Source organism: Sceloporus occidentalis, unplaced genomic scaffold, assembly GCF_023333645.1.
Source record: "Sceloporus occidentalis isolate IW3139 unplaced genomic scaffold, rSceOcc1.0.p SCAF_1, whole genome shotgun sequence".
Taxonomy (NCBI): Eukaryota; Metazoa; Chordata; class Lepidosauria; order Squamata; family Phrynosomatidae; genus Sceloporus; species Sceloporus occidentalis.
Window position 1 is genome coordinate 69,476,995 of NW_028316981.1, and position 17,248 is coordinate 69,494,242.

Below are 17,248 nucleotides of genomic sequence, written 5' to 3' on the forward strand. Positions count from 1 at the left end.
TTCCGTAAAAAAGACAAAGACAAAAAGCCCCGGGTTAGCCGATCCCGTTGCCAGTGCGGAGGAAGGAGGCCTAAAGGACTTTAGTCAGGGAATGCAATCCCAAACAATCCCTTTTGACCAACTAGTATAATAATTATCAGATAAAAGAAACCCAATTAAACTAGATCTATTTGGTCTATAATGAATTTTAAGCCAATATTTATATGCCATCAACCAGGCAGTGGTCTCAAGTGTAACCAAACTAAGCTCGTCATATAGCGTTAAATAATGAACACATGGCGGAATAGATAGCAATTTCCTACAAAACCGAGATTGTAAATTCTCAACCTCCTTATTGAAAGCTGTTACCCATACAGATATACTATATAATATTTGAGGTCTAATTTTGGTTTTATAGATTTTCAAGGCTGCAAGGACATCTTGATTTCCCTTCTTATAATAAAAGGATTGTAACATTGCCAACGCTCTTTTCCCAGAATGTATAACCTTTTCTCTCTGCTTTACCCAAAGACCATTGTAATGGAATAGAACTCCCAAATATGTATATATTTTTACCTGTTCTATAGATTGATTATTCATCTTCCATTTCCTTGGAGTGAATCCTTTTGAAAATACCAAGACCTTTGATTTGTTAACATTAATCTGTAGGTGAAACCTAACACAATATTCACTAAATCTATTCAGGGCTCTCTTTAAGCCCACCTGAGTCCGCGACAATAATACAGTGTCATCAGCATATTGTAACACTAAAAGTGGGCGATTTCCTAACATAGGAGGATGGGTGTCAAAACTAGGGTAGACCAATTGAATCAAATGTTGAAAAGTGACTCAGCATATGAGATTCATCCTATTGGTTCAGTAGGTCTGCTTTACTTGGGACATAATAAAATTTAGACCAGGGATCCATGATTCCCAACAGCCATTAGATAAGTGTTAAAAATACTGTTTTTATGTCCAGATACAGATCATACTGCATGTGCATGGCCATGATAAAAAGCTGATGATACTGTTGTTCTCCTTCACTTTTATGAAATCATGCTAGTTCCATGATATCTCAAACATGACTATTAGTGCTGCTCACATGTGACTTAACTATAGAACTATATTTCCACAGTCCTTTCCATACATGACAACAATGATTTTAGACAAACTACTTTGACTTTTATCTACTCTAGGATGCCTTCTACCATTCCAACAATATTTCCTAACCAATGACGATTTTAAGACCTACCTTTTTCCCTGAGTAGGACTTTTGCACAACTGGTAACAACTCATTTGTGAGGAATGTTCCTTCTACTTCAAGATCACTGATACCTTGAGGTTCAAAGATGTTTGCCTCAATCTGTAATGTTAATTGAAATTAGGAATCAACAAGTACAGAAAAGTAAATGAAACGGTAGGAAAATGCTTTAAAAAAAAAAAAAGGAACTTTTTTCCACCAATGGTGGACCTGTACTAAGATGAAGAAATTTTGGGGTTCTATACATCAATTAATTGAAAAAATTCTAAAGATAAAATTAAAATTGAAACCAGAATTGTATATGTTTGGAATGATTGATGATGGAATTGATAATCAAAATGGTAAATTTTTACACTATATATTACACTAATAGCTCAGAAAGGAAAGAAAATTCAACTACGACATCACAAGATTGGCTATTAAAATTATTAGATATGGACGAGTTAGATAAATTAACATGTCTGTTAAAAGAAGGAAAATTACAAGATTGTTATAGAGGTGGGTTGATGTTTTTATAATTTGACTTTTGTCTTAGTTGTTTTTTTATGTTTTAATATAATAAAAAAAGAATTACTGCTAGTTTCATAAATTCATCTCTGAGGTATTTTTCTGCAGCTGCCCAATGTAGCACTGAATAAACAGATCCCAATGCATACAGGAACTTTTAAACCAGAACTTGAGAGCAGTGACAATATCACAGGGCAGTACTTTGGGGGCAGAAGCCAAGAGGCCCATTCAGAATAATGAGCAGGAGTGCCCTCAAACACCATGCAAATATACATATTCTCAAAGAGCAGAAGGGAGAGCACAGCCCTGTTAGGTCTCCTTGACAAAGTAAAGCCATGTTTTGGAACACCAAGAGCTGCACACAACCTGGGGTGCCATTTTGGCAGTCCAGAAGTGCCATTTTGTTATTTTCAGCCACCTTTAGACCCCAATTAAGGCTGTTTTGAGTTAGGAATCATCCTCCAAAAGCTTAGGCGGCCTAATCTGGCACCAATGAATTGTTTCAGGAAAACAATCTATTATCTTTGCCAAATTTTTCCAGGTAGGATCAAGAGGTTGTGGGTCTAAAGGACAAGGGAGATTTCCCCATAAGGTCAAATGCAACCCACAGGCTGCACAGTTATCAGTCATGTCGATGACTCTGAAATCCATTTACTGGGATATTCTATTAGTATCTAGCATCATATCGCAGTGGCTCTAGTTTTTCTCAAAATAACATATCCAGATGGTGCTGGGGGACTCCACCTCTTCCCTATGGTCATTGGCATTTGGGGTGTCTCGGTTTTCTATTTTGTCCCTCCTACTTATTTAATATTTCCCAGAAGTCATTGTGGAAAATCATTTGGAGATTTGGACTAAACTGTCATTCAGCTGTCCTCACTTGTTGATGACAATTCAATTTTTGCCAGCTAGTCTAAGGAAAGTGGTGGTGGAGACTCTAAACAGGTTCCAGGAGGCAGTATGGGTACAGACGAGGACAAATAAATTAAGGCTTCATACATATAAGACAGAAGTGCTGTGGGGAGTGAACTCTACCAACCATTGTGAAGGTTAGACTAATGTTGGACACACTGGCCTTCCCAAAAAAAAAGAAAGACCAAATGTATAACTTGGACATTTTTCTGGACTCAGTCCTGTCTAGGGAAGTGTAGGTGATATCATTTATCAGTAATGCCTTTAATCAGCTTTGGCTGATTTCCAGTTGTGATCCTATCTGGGGAAAGCAGTTGCTGTTGTTGTACATATATGCCCTAGCCACTGTCAGTAATTGTTGTAGTTCTGGGCCTTCAAGTCATTTCCAACTTATGGCGATCCCAAGGAGAACCCATCATGGGGTTTTCTTGGCAAAACTTGGTCATAGGAGATTTGCCAATGCCTTCCCCTTGCCTAAGGTCACCCAGTGGGTTTCGTGGCCAAGCTAGGAATCGAACCCTGGTCTCCAGAATCATATTCCAACACTCAAACCACTACACCACCGTGGTTCTAGTGATTGTCAATAATATTTCACTTCAATAATGAGATCTATGTGTGGTTGTTTTGAAACTTCAGCTGATGTAGCCACCTGGGGCTCTTCCACACATTAATTCCACTTTATAGCATGATTTCATCCTGTAGAATCCTGGACTGTGTGGTTGGGACGCACTAGAGCTCTCTGGATGAAATTCCAAAGCATGTTGCCATGGCAGTTAAATCCTAAAGCTATAATAGTGTAGCATGAAAGGACCTCAGTTGTTTCTGGGGACTTAGCAATTAGAACATATAACATTAATTCTGCACCAGCTAAACACTGCCTGTGCACTTCAAGACTTGATTTAAAATGCTGGTGACTTTCTTCAAAGTTCTAGACAATCAAATTTTGTTTTTTGAAGGATTTCCTGCATCCATGGAAACTGGCCACAGAGGCACAGAGCACACATTCATTGGTTAGATCTGTTAGATACATGTGCACAGGAGACTGAGCCTTTCCTCTGGTAGCCCCAAATAATGATCTTCTTCAGGTTATGTGGATGCTTATTTCCATATTCTACAGGAACACTGAAAACCTGCTTGGTCTTGGCTGCTTTTAATTGAATGGAGATCCATTTTTTATATAGTAAAAACAGTGGTTATTTTAAATATTTTGTGTCATTTTTATTAACTGTATTTCCCCCCTTTTTCAGCCACCTTGCAGAAGGTTTGCCTTCAAAGTCAGTGCAGAAATATTTCAAATAAATCAGTATTTCCATTTCATGAAAAATATTCCAGATACTTTACTATTAGCTGCACACAGAATATAGTTTACTTACTATAAGGCAGCAGCATTACTGGATATCAGGGAAATGATTGTGGAAGTTACCTCAAATTTATTGACAAGCTGTTTGGGGTTTACTTTTATGAACAATTCATATTTTCCAAAGCTTCGCTTCAAGAGTTCCTCATAGGTCAACTCAAAAGTCACTTTGCTGGCTGCTGCAATGTTGACAGAAACACTGAACTTTTCTGTTTTTCTTCCAGAAGCCCTTTACATGTTGAAAGAAGTGCACACAAATAAAGCCACAAGTATGTTACTTCATGAGATTTTTTTTGAAAATGTGTCATTTTTCCACTGTGAAATCTGTACATCAGCACCAATAATTCATATATATGAAATTATAACATAACCCAAGAAATCAGTTTATATAACCATCAAATAAACAAACAGCACCAGCTTAAATTTATTTTATTTATTCATTTAGAGTATTAATATATTGTTTTTTGTGGGGTTTTCGGGTTATGTGGCCATGTTCTAGAAGAGTTTCTTCCTGACGTTTTGCCAGCATCTGTGGCTAGCAGATGCCAGCCACAGATGCTAGCGAAACGTTAGGAAGAAACTCTTCTAGAACATGGCCACATAGCCCAAAAAAGCCACAAAAAACTATGGATGCTGGCCATGAAAGCCTTCGACTTCATATTAATGTATCACTTCCCAGTTCTCAAGGGCTCCCAAGGCATTGATCAAATAAAAACCAATAAACCAATACAAAGGAAAAAAATTGAAAAACACACTAAGTTGGCCTTTAAAAAATTCTTAAAAATAGTCTGATAATCCTAGAATTCTATTTTAAAACAGTTAAAAACATTTCAAACACTGAATGCCATGCAGAACAGCATTGTTTTAGCTGCCCACCAGAAGCTTAAGAGAGATAGGAGCAGCCAAATGTCTCTGGGTAGGGAATTCCACAGTTGAGGTGCAAATACAGAGAAAGCCCTGCTTACCTACCTAACCTAGCCTCCTACCTAACTTCATAAAGTGTTGGGGCATACAACAGGGACTGCTCTAAAGATTTCAGATTTCTGGCAGGTTCATATGGGAAGCGGTGATATTTCAAATATCTTGTCTCCAAGTCATTTAGGGCATTGTAGGTCATCACCAGCACCTTAAGCAAACTGGAAGCCAGTGCAGTTCTTGCAAGATTGGTGATATATGGTTTCTAAAATGTACACCTGACACCAGTCTGGCTGCTGCATTTTGCACTAGCTGCAGCTTCTGAACACTTTTCCAGGGTAGCCATACATAGAGTGCATTACAGTAGTTTAATGATACATTATCATTTCTTCAGTAATGAAAAAAACAAAAGCAAGATCACAAACTAGTCATTACAATTCTTGGTCAAAAGAACAGTTTCAACCTGAACCTGAATTATGGTAATGTAAATGCCTCCAACAGAACATAGAAAATTTAATTTTAAATCTCAAAGTTATGTATTTTCTAAGAGTAATGTTCCACATTGTTATTGGCATGTCAGTTTTTAAAAAACAAAACAAAATCAGTTAATAATATTAAAGTGTCTCCAAATTTGCAAACCTCTTCCCCAAACAACAAATTAAAGTAGCAATAAACGTTACTCAAAAATGAGATGTTGGTGTTGTTTTAATGCTGAAAGTAACAATATGGCACTACCTCTTTCAAAAAGTAATGAGGGATTATATTACTTTCATCCTCTGCCTCCCTTGATTGTCTGGGCTGGATGTTCATAAACAAGGTTCCGCCACATAAAATATCCTGTCCTCAGATACTTCTCATTCACTTCTAAAGGCAGAACCACTTGAAGAAGGGTCTTTATTATGGATGTTAATGACTGGATTGGACTGGTTCATAAAGAAACCTGTATTTATAATCTCCATCAACTGAATTGTCTGACATAAAGAAAATTTAAAACCACCAGATTTGAGTTCTGTAGCTTTTATGAAAGCTGCCAAAATAATGTGTGGATCGGACACACTGCTGGTTACAAGTTCATATTTCTAAAATATGAACAGTAGAGGAGATAATGGTGGTGAGTATTAGGCACTAAAGGAACCAAAGTAAAGGATAATACAAAATCCAAAAATCCATCTTGGGGCGATACCTTTATCAGACCAACCAATAGGTCCAAAATACATCATGCTAGCTTTTGAAGCTCACAAGATTCTTCCAAGATGGATTTTGATTGTTACTGTTGTTTTCTTTTATTTTATGGTTAACACCACTACTTCTGCAATGGTAAGGTAGATACGCTAAAATCAGCAATTCAATAGGGACTTGAGTGTAGAAACCAATGCTCTACCAATCACCTAAAAAGCAGTAGGGTTAGAGTGTGATTTGCAGGGCAAAGAAACATTATGTGAAAAATAGGTGCATAACTTCACATTAACTGCATTCCCATCACCTAGACGCTGTATCCAGATAGGGTTTCAAAGGCATGCTGGAAGAAAAGCTACTTGGTGAGGTGAGTTCATGGGAAAAGTGGTACACAGGGAAAAGGTTAAGCATCATTCCTCTGTTCTGTTTCCCCCATACAAATCATGTCCACCTGTAATCATTTTAAGATACTTAGTAGAGATTTCCAATGTGATTTTATAATGGTTTTACCAAGGATGAGTAAGATGAACAGAATGTCATACCCTATGTGGTAATGACCAATAAATCGCAAGGGAAGCTCAAGGGCTTACACAGTCAAGGGGCACTGAATTTAAATGTTTGTAATTAGGAAGTCAATATACAATGGTGCCCATTCCAAGTAACTGGATGCATGTAAACACACCCATTCCCTGTTCAAGCAAGAATCTCTTTTACATTGCTTTTCAAGTTTAAAAATCTAGATTGGTTATACAGTACAATGGGCCCATGATATTTGCTGGGGTTTGGTTCCAGGACCCCCTATGGATACCAAAAATCCGTGCTCAAGTCCCATTGTGTACAGTGGCATAGTAAAATGGTGGCTCTTGTATAAAATTCCAAAATCAAGGTTTGCTTTGGAGGATTTATATATTTTAAAAATATTTTCAAGCTGTGGGTGGTTGAATCCGTGGATAAGGAATCCATTTATATGGAGGGCTGACTGTATCACACATACATATATTTTGGCTTTTGTTGTTGTTGTTGTTAACCACCTTCAAGTCAATCTGGATTCATGGCGACCTTGTGGATAAGAAATCTACAAAACTCCCTGTCCTCCAGTGCTCTGCTTAGGTCTAGTAAATTCATACCTATGACTTCCCTAATACAGTCTATCCCTCTAGCATGCAGATAAGATGACATAGCATTGTAGACCAAGTCCTACTAAAAGATATGTGTGTTAAAATGATGAATAAACTCCATCTCATTGCATACAGTGACTTTAATCCTACCTTCTTTTTTTTACTTATAAGCAGGTTTTATTTATAAGTAGATTTAGATTCCAAGTAGGTAGGCCTAGACTAACTTTGAATATACTGTGCCCATAGTAAATAACATTTCAGTTAGATGCTCTGTTGAATATTGGAAGCATCTGTCAACATTTTTTTAGATCTCTTCATTAAAAATAAATGTTTGGGACTAGGCATGAAATAACAAATTTAATTGTAAGGTCTCACACTTACTTCACAAGACCAGCAGTCTGTCCACTTGAAACTGCTTGTTGATATTGTTTTTGGGCAACTTCTTTTTCCTTAATGGTGCCAGGATAGGTGACACCATCAATTGTCCTGTTGAACAGTACATATGCAGATATGAACATATTTTTATTAGTAATTCTCTTTGATACCCTGGCACCCATTCATTAGACTGCATGTACTTAGGGCATTTGGGATAGTTAATATTCTAGAATGCCTGAGATGGAATTGCTGAGATACAATCTGATTTTAGGGGATGAGCATCAGTTTTGTATCACTATCAAAGTTCTGCAATTAGGAATAAGAGAAAAAAGAAGCATCAAACATATAGGATGGGTAAATTTTACTTTGGCAGCAGTATATGTAAAAAGAATCTTGGGAAGAGCTTGGGAAAGCTTCAAAATTGTTTCAATTATAATTTCACAGGTCGCAAAGTTAGTTAGTTCTAACCAACATTACAGTATCTCTGTCATTCCCTGTTTATTGAAAGTAACTAAAATAGCTACTTGACTGATTACCGTAACGAACTGTATGAGTATAGTGTGAGCCAGCACTTGAACCATGCAATATTCTTTCTCTGCCATTTAACGAGGCCACACACCTCATAACTATAAAAATTGTTAAAAAGTCATAGTCAAAAATACAGTTATCCCTGAAATCATAGAATAACATAGTTAAACTTTTGTTATTGGGGGAAAGAACACATTGTAAGGAAGTCATTATTTGTAACCAGATATTTTCAAAATCGTATTTCAAGACTCAGCATAATGTGAATGTGTGCAGTAATGCACAGGAAAAAAGGAAGGGAAGGAGGGAGGGAAGGAGTCAATTCAATTTTATTACAGAACCATAGTTATTGAGGTCCTGGATGAAATAATTATATTTTATTCTGCACTAGTCAGACTTCATCTGGACTGTTATGATGACATGTGGGCTTCCCATTCTAAGAGGGATCATGTAGACAGATTGGAACCAGTTCAGAGAAGGTCAGTGAGGATTGCTGGTGATAACAGGCTTTGTGGATAAAGCTTGAACAGACTGGGTATGTTTACTCTAGCAAAGGAAAAATTCACGGGAAATATGATAGCTTAGTTCAAATAACCAAAGGTCTGCCTTATCAGATGGAAGAGGACAAAAACTTCTCTTTTACTGCCAAGGAAAGGACAAATTTGCATTAAGTTACAAAGGGGTAGATTTGGGGTGAATGTTGGGAGAACTGTTTTGCTCCAAAGAGTAGTTTCTTGACTGACATCAAGAGTAAGTGTAGGGAAGTAGCAATATGTCTTACATACATGGTAAAGTTGGTAATGAAGGCTGTTTTTGGAAGTTCCACATCAAAGAAGGCTTCCTTGGACACATTAGCACGATTGACAGCTCGGCTAGTGATGACATTACGGGAAAACCGGGATGTAACACTGCAATCAATGTTCACCCAGTAAATTTCTATGCCTTTGGGATGCTGGAAAACGAAAGTGATAGGTACTTCTTGTACTTTATAGGGTAATAGATACTTTAAGCAGAACAGTTAAGACAGAATGAAGACCTCTCTACTGAGACAACCATGGAATTTATTTGGAAGTAATCACAAGTTCTGCTGTAACACATTTTTACAGTGCAAATTGGCAATGACAGAATTAGGTCCAAAACAGATGGACCAGATAGAGCGGCTTCCACCGCTTCGGAGGTGTGACATGCAGATGATGCATGTCCCTACAGTGGCCAGACATTGCACCGAGGCCACCTAATGCAGCCCAAAGTTGCCGGCAAAAGGAGCAGTAAAAAAATGTTCCTGCCAGTGGCTTGTTTAGGACTGTGGAGGTGGCCCACTTCAAGAGCAGCTGTCTGGTTGCCGTGGTCCCAGGCAGATCAAGGCCTGATCGTGGCTGGAGCAGCCAGAGGCCATTCCTAGCCACCTAGTTAAAAGGAATGCAATTTGCAGAACACAAACTATTAATTGGCTATAGCATGATTCTATTTTGAGCATTCGCATTGATGCCTCTCAGCAGTTGACCATATTCCACTTCTTAAAATCTGGGCACCTAATTTTTATATTATATAAATATTCTAATTATGAAAACCACTCTAATTTACATTCTAATTATGCAAATTCAGCACATTAATAGTTGAACTTTTTCTTCCACTATCTTTAACTTTCATTATAACTGATCTGACAGTAACAGTACAGACCAATGTTAAAATGCTGGCCTGGCTTCAGATTCCTAAACAAAAATTGCATCCCAAGAGCACTTCAGGTAAACCTCCAACCCAGCCAGAAACTCTCAGCAACTTTTGTGTCTACAGCTCCTTATTCAAACTGCAGTTTCTTTTTTTATTCATGCATAAATGAATAAAATTACTTGAATGAATTACTTGACCCTTGGTGAACTCTACACCCCATAGAGAAAGACTCCACCTTTTACACAGCAGTCCATAAAACATACTCCAGAATTGATCATTTTAAAGTCTCCAAGTCCCTATTAGACAAAACTTTAAATTCCACAATTGATCCAATTCTATATTAAGGCCATTCACCAGTAATACTAGATTGGGCACTGGAAGGACATTCCCAGACTTCAAAATCTTGGTGGTTTAGTCCAGCACTCCTAATGCATGACCCTTTTAAAAATACCATAGAAAAAGCCATATAAACTTTTTTGAGATGAAAAAGCTGTTGTTCAGGCACCAGACAAATCTGAGCATACTAGGCTCTTGTTTGGTCATTAACTTTGTTTTTGCAAAACCAAATAAAGTTTTGTTCCTGTTTTAAAATCCTCTGGCTTCTTGTTCAGTTTTTTGGCTAACATACTGGGCAGGAAGACATATCTGCATTTTTGCAGCCCGATTACAATCTGAAAGCACCACTGAAGCACTACTGTGGGACACACTGAACGTCTGCTTATACAGGAAGGCTCTAAACAAAAGAAAATTAAAGAAAAGAAATGCCAGGGATTGATTAAAGAAATCAAACTCTTGTTGAACTCTCACAAGAAGACCCAAACCTCAGACATACTATAAACTTTATTGGGGAAAAAAGGCTCAAATTGAAGAATTAGACCTACACTCAATCCAAACTAAATTGCAATACATGGAAGCCTACTACTATGAAAGCAACAATAGGAACTCTAAATTATTAGCTAGATTAGTAAAACAGAAAGCAGAAAAAAGAATTATTGCAGCCATCACCTCCCCAAATGGCAATGTCAAAACCTCTCAAGTTGATATAATAGAGGGATTCTGAGACTTCTACTCTGAACTCTACGCTGAACTATCAGGGGCCCCCAGACAAATTTAATTCATTCCCTGATTCTCTCAAAATTTTGAAAAGAAAGGAATCACACACCGCTCTACTCAAGTAGGCCATCTAGTTAGAAGAAATCAAACAGGCAATCCAAAGCCTTAAACCTGGGAAATCTCCTAGATTAGAGGGACTGACAGGAGAATTTAACAAGTTATGACAACATGATCATTTTCCTAAAACAACCCAAACAATCTTTCCTTAATTTAGGTACCATATTAAATTCCTTTGAAATGTTTACAGGTTTCCAAATTAACTATTCAAAGTCTAAACTGATGTGTCTTAACATCGCTTATGAAGACCAATTAGACATTTAAAAAACTACTAATCTCCAGTTAAACCTTCAGGATTTACTTACCTGGGAATCACCATTACAAAAGATCTCAAACAGTTAATCCTCAGAAACTACAACAAAATAACTAAATGCTTAGTCTCTAAAACATTGGAGTAGAAGAGCCTGAAACTCTCTATTCTAGGCAGAATAGGCCTTATTAAAATGTTTATTGGCAAATTCTCATCTATACCTTTGCTTTTAACTATAGGTAATCCATACAACACCTCTCCTCTTAAAAAAAAAAAGGGGGGGGGGCTAGCATTGCCTGATCTTGAACTATATTTTGCAGTATTCCAACTTAGTCAAATCCCTCATTTAATTAAAACAAGTCAGAGCATACACTGGATTAACATGGAAATGAATGGCCCACCATCAGTTGATTTTACTTTGATATTTAACAAACCCACCCAGCAAATAATTGAAAACATTAAAAATCAATGGCTACAAACATCAGTAAAGATGTGGTCAAGATGGAAGCAAATTCTAGCACCAGATCCCTTTCCTGTTTCTTCCTTCCTTGTCCACAAGTCTTTCTATTCTCCTGATAAATTCAATCGGTTCCAGGGATTTGAACAACATGTATATTATGTCCGAGACCTTTTTTGTAATGGCAGACCAAAAACAATTGAGAACTAACTTCAGACATAGAGCCATTAAAGGCTAGCTGGTTTGATCTTCATTAAATGATTGCTTTTACACACAAATTAAAGGGCGGACTGTATTTGACTCCAGTGAAGCTAGCCAGAACGGTTAAAAATGTTTCCTCCAAATGTTGACATGGTTATAATAATAATGGCACATTTCTACACATGTGGCTAGACTGCCCCAAAATCAACATATTTTGGCAATTGGTACTTGAATAAATTTCATTGATTACCAACCAAGAAGTAAAATTATGTCCAGAAATGCTCTTGTTATCAGTATATGTAGGCACAAAGTCAAATCTGAAACATAAAAATCTCATAGATTTCTTCACTACAGCAACCTGTATAGAAATTGTTGGGAAACAGGAGAGGTGTCTCTGGGTAAGTGGTGGAAAAAGGTATGGGACCTATGGTTACTTGAATAACTGTCTAATAGAATGGCAAGTTACGTAGGATGACCAAAATCAGGATTTTTCATGGAAAAATGGTTCCCACTCATTGACTTTGTAAATAAAGATAAAACAAGAGAAGACAACCTCCACCCCATCTGGTTGGACATTTTGGACTAGATTTACACAAAGACAGCAGTGGACTTTAAAATTACTGCTTACATTGAGCAGAACCCAAGGAGGAGACCCGCAACGTAATTCCAAGTTGTGAGATGAATTATTTTATTTTGTTTTGTTGTTGTGTCATGTTTTGTACATAGCTGTTTACTTACAATAATAACAATAGAAATGTTAAAAAATGAAGATTTGGGATGGGGGAAGAAAGTAATTCAGTTTGCAACTGTTATCTGACTGCACTGTAGCTTTGTAAGGGAAAATATGAACATACAAAACATAAGTTTATGACAAAATATTGCATAATTGTATCTCATACACACACACACACACACACACATTTTATGTTCCTCAAGTAACAAAATAATTTTCAATTTGCAAAGTAACGCAGTGATTGCCAGTCTGTCTTTTTACAACAATTTCTACTTTTTGCCTTGGCTTCAACATTTTTACAAATAAGTCCAGCATTCTAAATAAAATGGGAAAACTACTTACTCCATCAATCGTGTCTCGCTTCTGCAAAGAAAGAGGTACAGTAAAAACGTTAAGCATATAAGAACAGAGAGGTTGTATTACATACCTTATGGTATATAAGAGCTGTACATCAATAAACATCTTGGCCTCATTCCCACTTAAAAATAAATCAGTTTACGATCCGAATCGAAGGATCAGTTGAACAGCAGAGTGTAGTTCACACTACATTTGCCCCGACTGCATTTTCTTGTTGTAAAATAACCCACTTGTAGTTCATTGACTGATTAATTGATTCAAAATAGACCCTCTTCAGAGGGTCGTGGGTCGCTGATCATGTCATAGGAAATCAATTCGGATCTGCATCTTGTTCACACTTGCACTGAATCGATTTATTGCAAAAGACGCAGAAAAAACTAGCATCAAAAAGATAAGTGTTAAATGGGCCTAGCGCAGGGCCCTTTCACCAAACTGTGTCAGCGATTTGGCTCAAATGCAAATAAGGGTCATTTCAACCACTTCAAAACGGTTAGCAAACTGGTTTATAATGTAGTGGGAATGAGGCCCTTCACTCCATCATCTGTGGGGACTTCACTCTATCAGCTTCCATCACATAAAAATTCAGAATAGGGCTCAAAATGTTCAGTTCTCCATGTTGCTGTGGTATAATCCTTCATGCCAGCAACCACAGTAGATTAACCCAGGCATTACTGTGGGCCATAAATAGGTTGTAAAAGCAGAAAATGATTATGCCCCAGATGCTTATAGTCTATGGAATATATTCAAATAACCTCCTAAAAAGTCCAGAATAAAGGATTGTCCTCTGGAGGGTTCAGGAAGTTAAAAAGTGGTGAAGAATAAATCTCATTGGGTGAATCATGGAAATCTGTTTGTGTAACTTTGGATTTAGCTATTATGTGACATCTAACCAATATGACAGAAAAAAATATTCCTTACTCTAACCTGTATATGAAAACCAAACCCATTTCTGAGATATGCCAAGAAAATATTTTCCATACTTATACAAATCCCCTACTACTACTACTACTCAACTGATATAACTACTCTAGTTCTCAGATTCTTCATAGCAAGAGATGTTCTAGATTAATTTGTTATCCATATTCCTTGGATATGAGGCTCCCTTTAATTACCCTAACATTAAATAGAAAATTGCTCATTACAGTTTTGCATGGAGTGGAAGAAATAGTTGAAAATTTCTATCACGTTGAGTCTTTATGGATCTTCGTTAGAAAATAAAGATTGCTAATAAATATTCTTTCTCATGTATATTTCTGCCTTTCTATGCCTATTTTGCACTAAAACCAGCAGTCTCTCCTCTAAATAAAACTTTATGCAGCTGGATTGTGTAGTAATCCACAAAAGAATTTATTCCTTTCTTGGTAATCTTGGAAAGTAATCTATGATTTATGCCCTTCTTGATATGTTTAAGATATGGCCTGATTGAACTTACTTCCAAATAAAAACATGGAGCGAGGCATCACAGCATTTGACAAGCCATGGAAAGATTAAACTGCTGTGTATCTGTGGTTGATGCTAAGGCCAGAAAGAATAATTGTTCTGCAAAACAGAAGGCTAATTTATAAAGCTCAGCTACATACCTTAATGTTCCTGAGTTGTTCTATAAAAAAATCTGAAGTTACAAGAGCAGGGATAAGTGTCAACCAAATGTAAAATGGCAGACGTCTTTCCATGTTGAAGGAAAATTAGTAAGTCAGTGTGGAGGAACATATATTTGCAATAACATTTTGTAAGATGTCAATCAATGACTAGATGGATAATACAGAATTGACATATGAAAATGAGGGAAACATCAAATATTTGTATTTGGAGAGAGAGGTTTCAGAGAAAAGAACTTACGAAATATTATTGTGAAAGCCATAAGAGTCCAATGTCAAAAGATCTAATCATTATTTCTAATCTGGCTTTCTGTAGCTAATAGTTATCAAAGGCCCGATACATAGGTGCATGGTGTGCCATGCTCATGCTGATTTTAAGGTTGGGACCGGATAGCAACCGCACTGTCCCTAACCCTAACATGGCGCAGCACCGTAACAATGGCAGCGTCCCATGTACACGGCGCCGCCATTGTTATGTAAGAGGCGTGCGGCATCCGCACACCGCCATGTGGCGCTTATATAACGAGTGCACCATTGGCACACTTGTTACGTAGGCCATGCGGTGCAAAAAGAGCCTGGTTTTTCCAGGTTCTTTTTCCTCTGGAGGGAAGCCGTACGGTTTGGTGGCTGCAGCTTTCTTCCAGAGGAAATTAGGCCGCCGGCAGGCTGCCCTTTTTGGGTGGTCTGTCCCTCGACAAACACAGTTTTTCCAATCTACATGTCTTAACATAGACTGTCTGTATCAGACAAATGTAAAAAATAAAATAAAAAAACTTCTAAAGATTAGCTGGCCATTGGTTGTCTCTGAACCAACTCTGATCCCTAGTTTGGCCCAAATATGCCCATGTTATCTCTGTGTTAGTGTTAAATCAAGGAAATGTCACCATTGAGTTGAGTGATAAATTCAACAGACAAATAAAATTGCAAGAACGATGGAGGGAAAGACTTGGTAAACTTTACCTCTAAAAAAAATCACCTTTCCTTTGGAGCTATAAAGCCCCTGTGAATTAAAGGAATCTATTCAGATTGCACTACATTGTTCTCAAAAATAGAGGTGCCTCCATTTTAAATTGATGCAGTGGCAAATGTGAATGGCACCAGGGTTAAAATGGCACAGAGAGACTTGATCACGGTAAATGTAGTGGGAACACAGAACCAATTCTGAATCGGTTCTGAAGCTGCATGGAGAGTGGAGACGCAAATCTCTTCATTCAAAAAGTAAGTGTGAATGACCCCTTGGTTAAAAATCAGGGACAAGACCCTGTTATAAAACAAGATAACAACTCTTTCCCCATAACTACCCTGGAAGCAGCAATGCCCCTCCACACTCTCCAGTACATCAATAGGATAGCCTCTAAGCAAGAGGGGAAATGGCCATAGATTTGGCATAATCAGAAAGCATTCAACATTCCTGGAAATTTTAGTCCTTGACTTACAGGTAACTTTTCCTGTGGGGGAGGGAAAGGAAAATGGAGGAAAGGGACTACTACTGAATCAGTCAGGTATGCTTTGATTGAGAGTTCCTGCATGGCAGGAGGTTGGACTGGATGGCCCTTGTGGTCTCTTCCAGCTCTATGATTCTCACTGGGATATACTAACAGAGAAATGGTTTCTTGGCACATTCTGGTATTAATATACAGGTATATATCAGTTATATGCGTAACAAAAGAATTCACCTAAGAAAATTTTCTTAGACCAAGGCAATAGACCTTTTGATAATCAGATGTTATTGCTTTCACACTAACTTTCAGGACTAACAGACCAGCCACTTGGCAGATCTGTACCATCTTTCACAACTCACTGAAGGTTTATGGTCAGCAGCCTCACAGTGTAGTATCTTTCTGTATCCTATTGCACATCCTATCCCATCCCCACAACTATGTCATTGTGCTCAAGAAATCTCTGTGGCTTTAGTGTTGTACACCATCTGAGTGTCTGAAGGAGAGGACTGAAATCCCCGGAAGCTCATGCTGAAATAATTCAGTCTTAAAGGTGCCCTTAGCCACCCCCACACCCCAGTTTAGGTTGTAACAGACTAAAAGCTTATTTGTTTGAATGCAGAAGTGTGACTCTTTATGCAATCAAAACACCATCCTTGAGTGCGCATAAAGAAGAGAAAGCCAACAAATATTTGACCAGGACAAAGGCGCAATAAGGGTAGAGAAAACCCAAACCATCCAGTGTGGTTTGAGTATTCTCAGTGGCATGGAGAGCCAGCCCTGGCAAAGAAGCACATGATGGTGGGATGGGATCTCCAAGGCAAAGGCATGGCAGGAGGGCTTCACGCTGGGAAATTTGGTGTCTATAAGAATTTAGGTCTAGAAGTTAAAAGTAGTTGCAAAGATACAATGGATAATGAAGTGCCCCAGATCATTCGAAAAGGAAATCTCCATGCATTTTATTGATGGCAGCAAAGTCTTTGACTGCATAGATCAAGGAAAGCTAAGGAATGCCCTCAAAGAAATGGGAGTCGTGTCACTATATTTGACTGTCCTGATGCATAACCTGCACTCGGGACGCGAGGCTGCTGTCAGAAAGGAGTACGGAGGAGAAACAGAACGGTTGCCAACTGGCAAAGGATGCACTGTTGTTGCTGTGTGCCTTTCAGTCATTGGCTGCTCAGTGCTAGGGATTCTGATTGAGAGTTCCTGCATGGCAGAATGGGGTTGGACTGGGTGGCCCTTTT

The 17,248-nt window shown here is 37.9% G+C and overlaps 1 protein-coding gene across 1 annotated transcript in view; it reads right to left on the reverse strand.

Moving 5' to 3' along the window:
- LOC149321547 (inter-alpha-trypsin inhibitor heavy chain H3-like) overlaps positions 1–17,231 on the reverse strand; it is a 68,246-nt gene extending 51,015 nt beyond the window's left edge. The window contains exons 1-7 of the mRNA XM_089524175.1: positions 17,068–17,231; positions 14,545–14,629; positions 12,950–12,970; positions 8,911–9,077; positions 7,607–7,711; positions 4,083–4,245; positions 1,232–1,342 (exon numbers count right to left, since the gene is read on the reverse strand). Coding sequence (XP_089380301.1) covers positions 1,232–1,342; positions 4,083–4,245; positions 7,607–7,711; positions 8,911–9,077; positions 12,950–12,970; positions 14,545–14,629; positions 17,068–17,216 — 801 coding nt within the window. The 5' untranslated portion in view covers positions 17,217–17,231. The remainder of the gene's footprint in view (positions 1–1,231; positions 1,343–4,082; positions 4,246–7,606; positions 7,712–8,910; positions 9,078–12,949; positions 12,971–14,544; positions 14,630–17,067) is intronic.
- Positions 17,232–17,248: the final 17 nt, after the last annotated feature.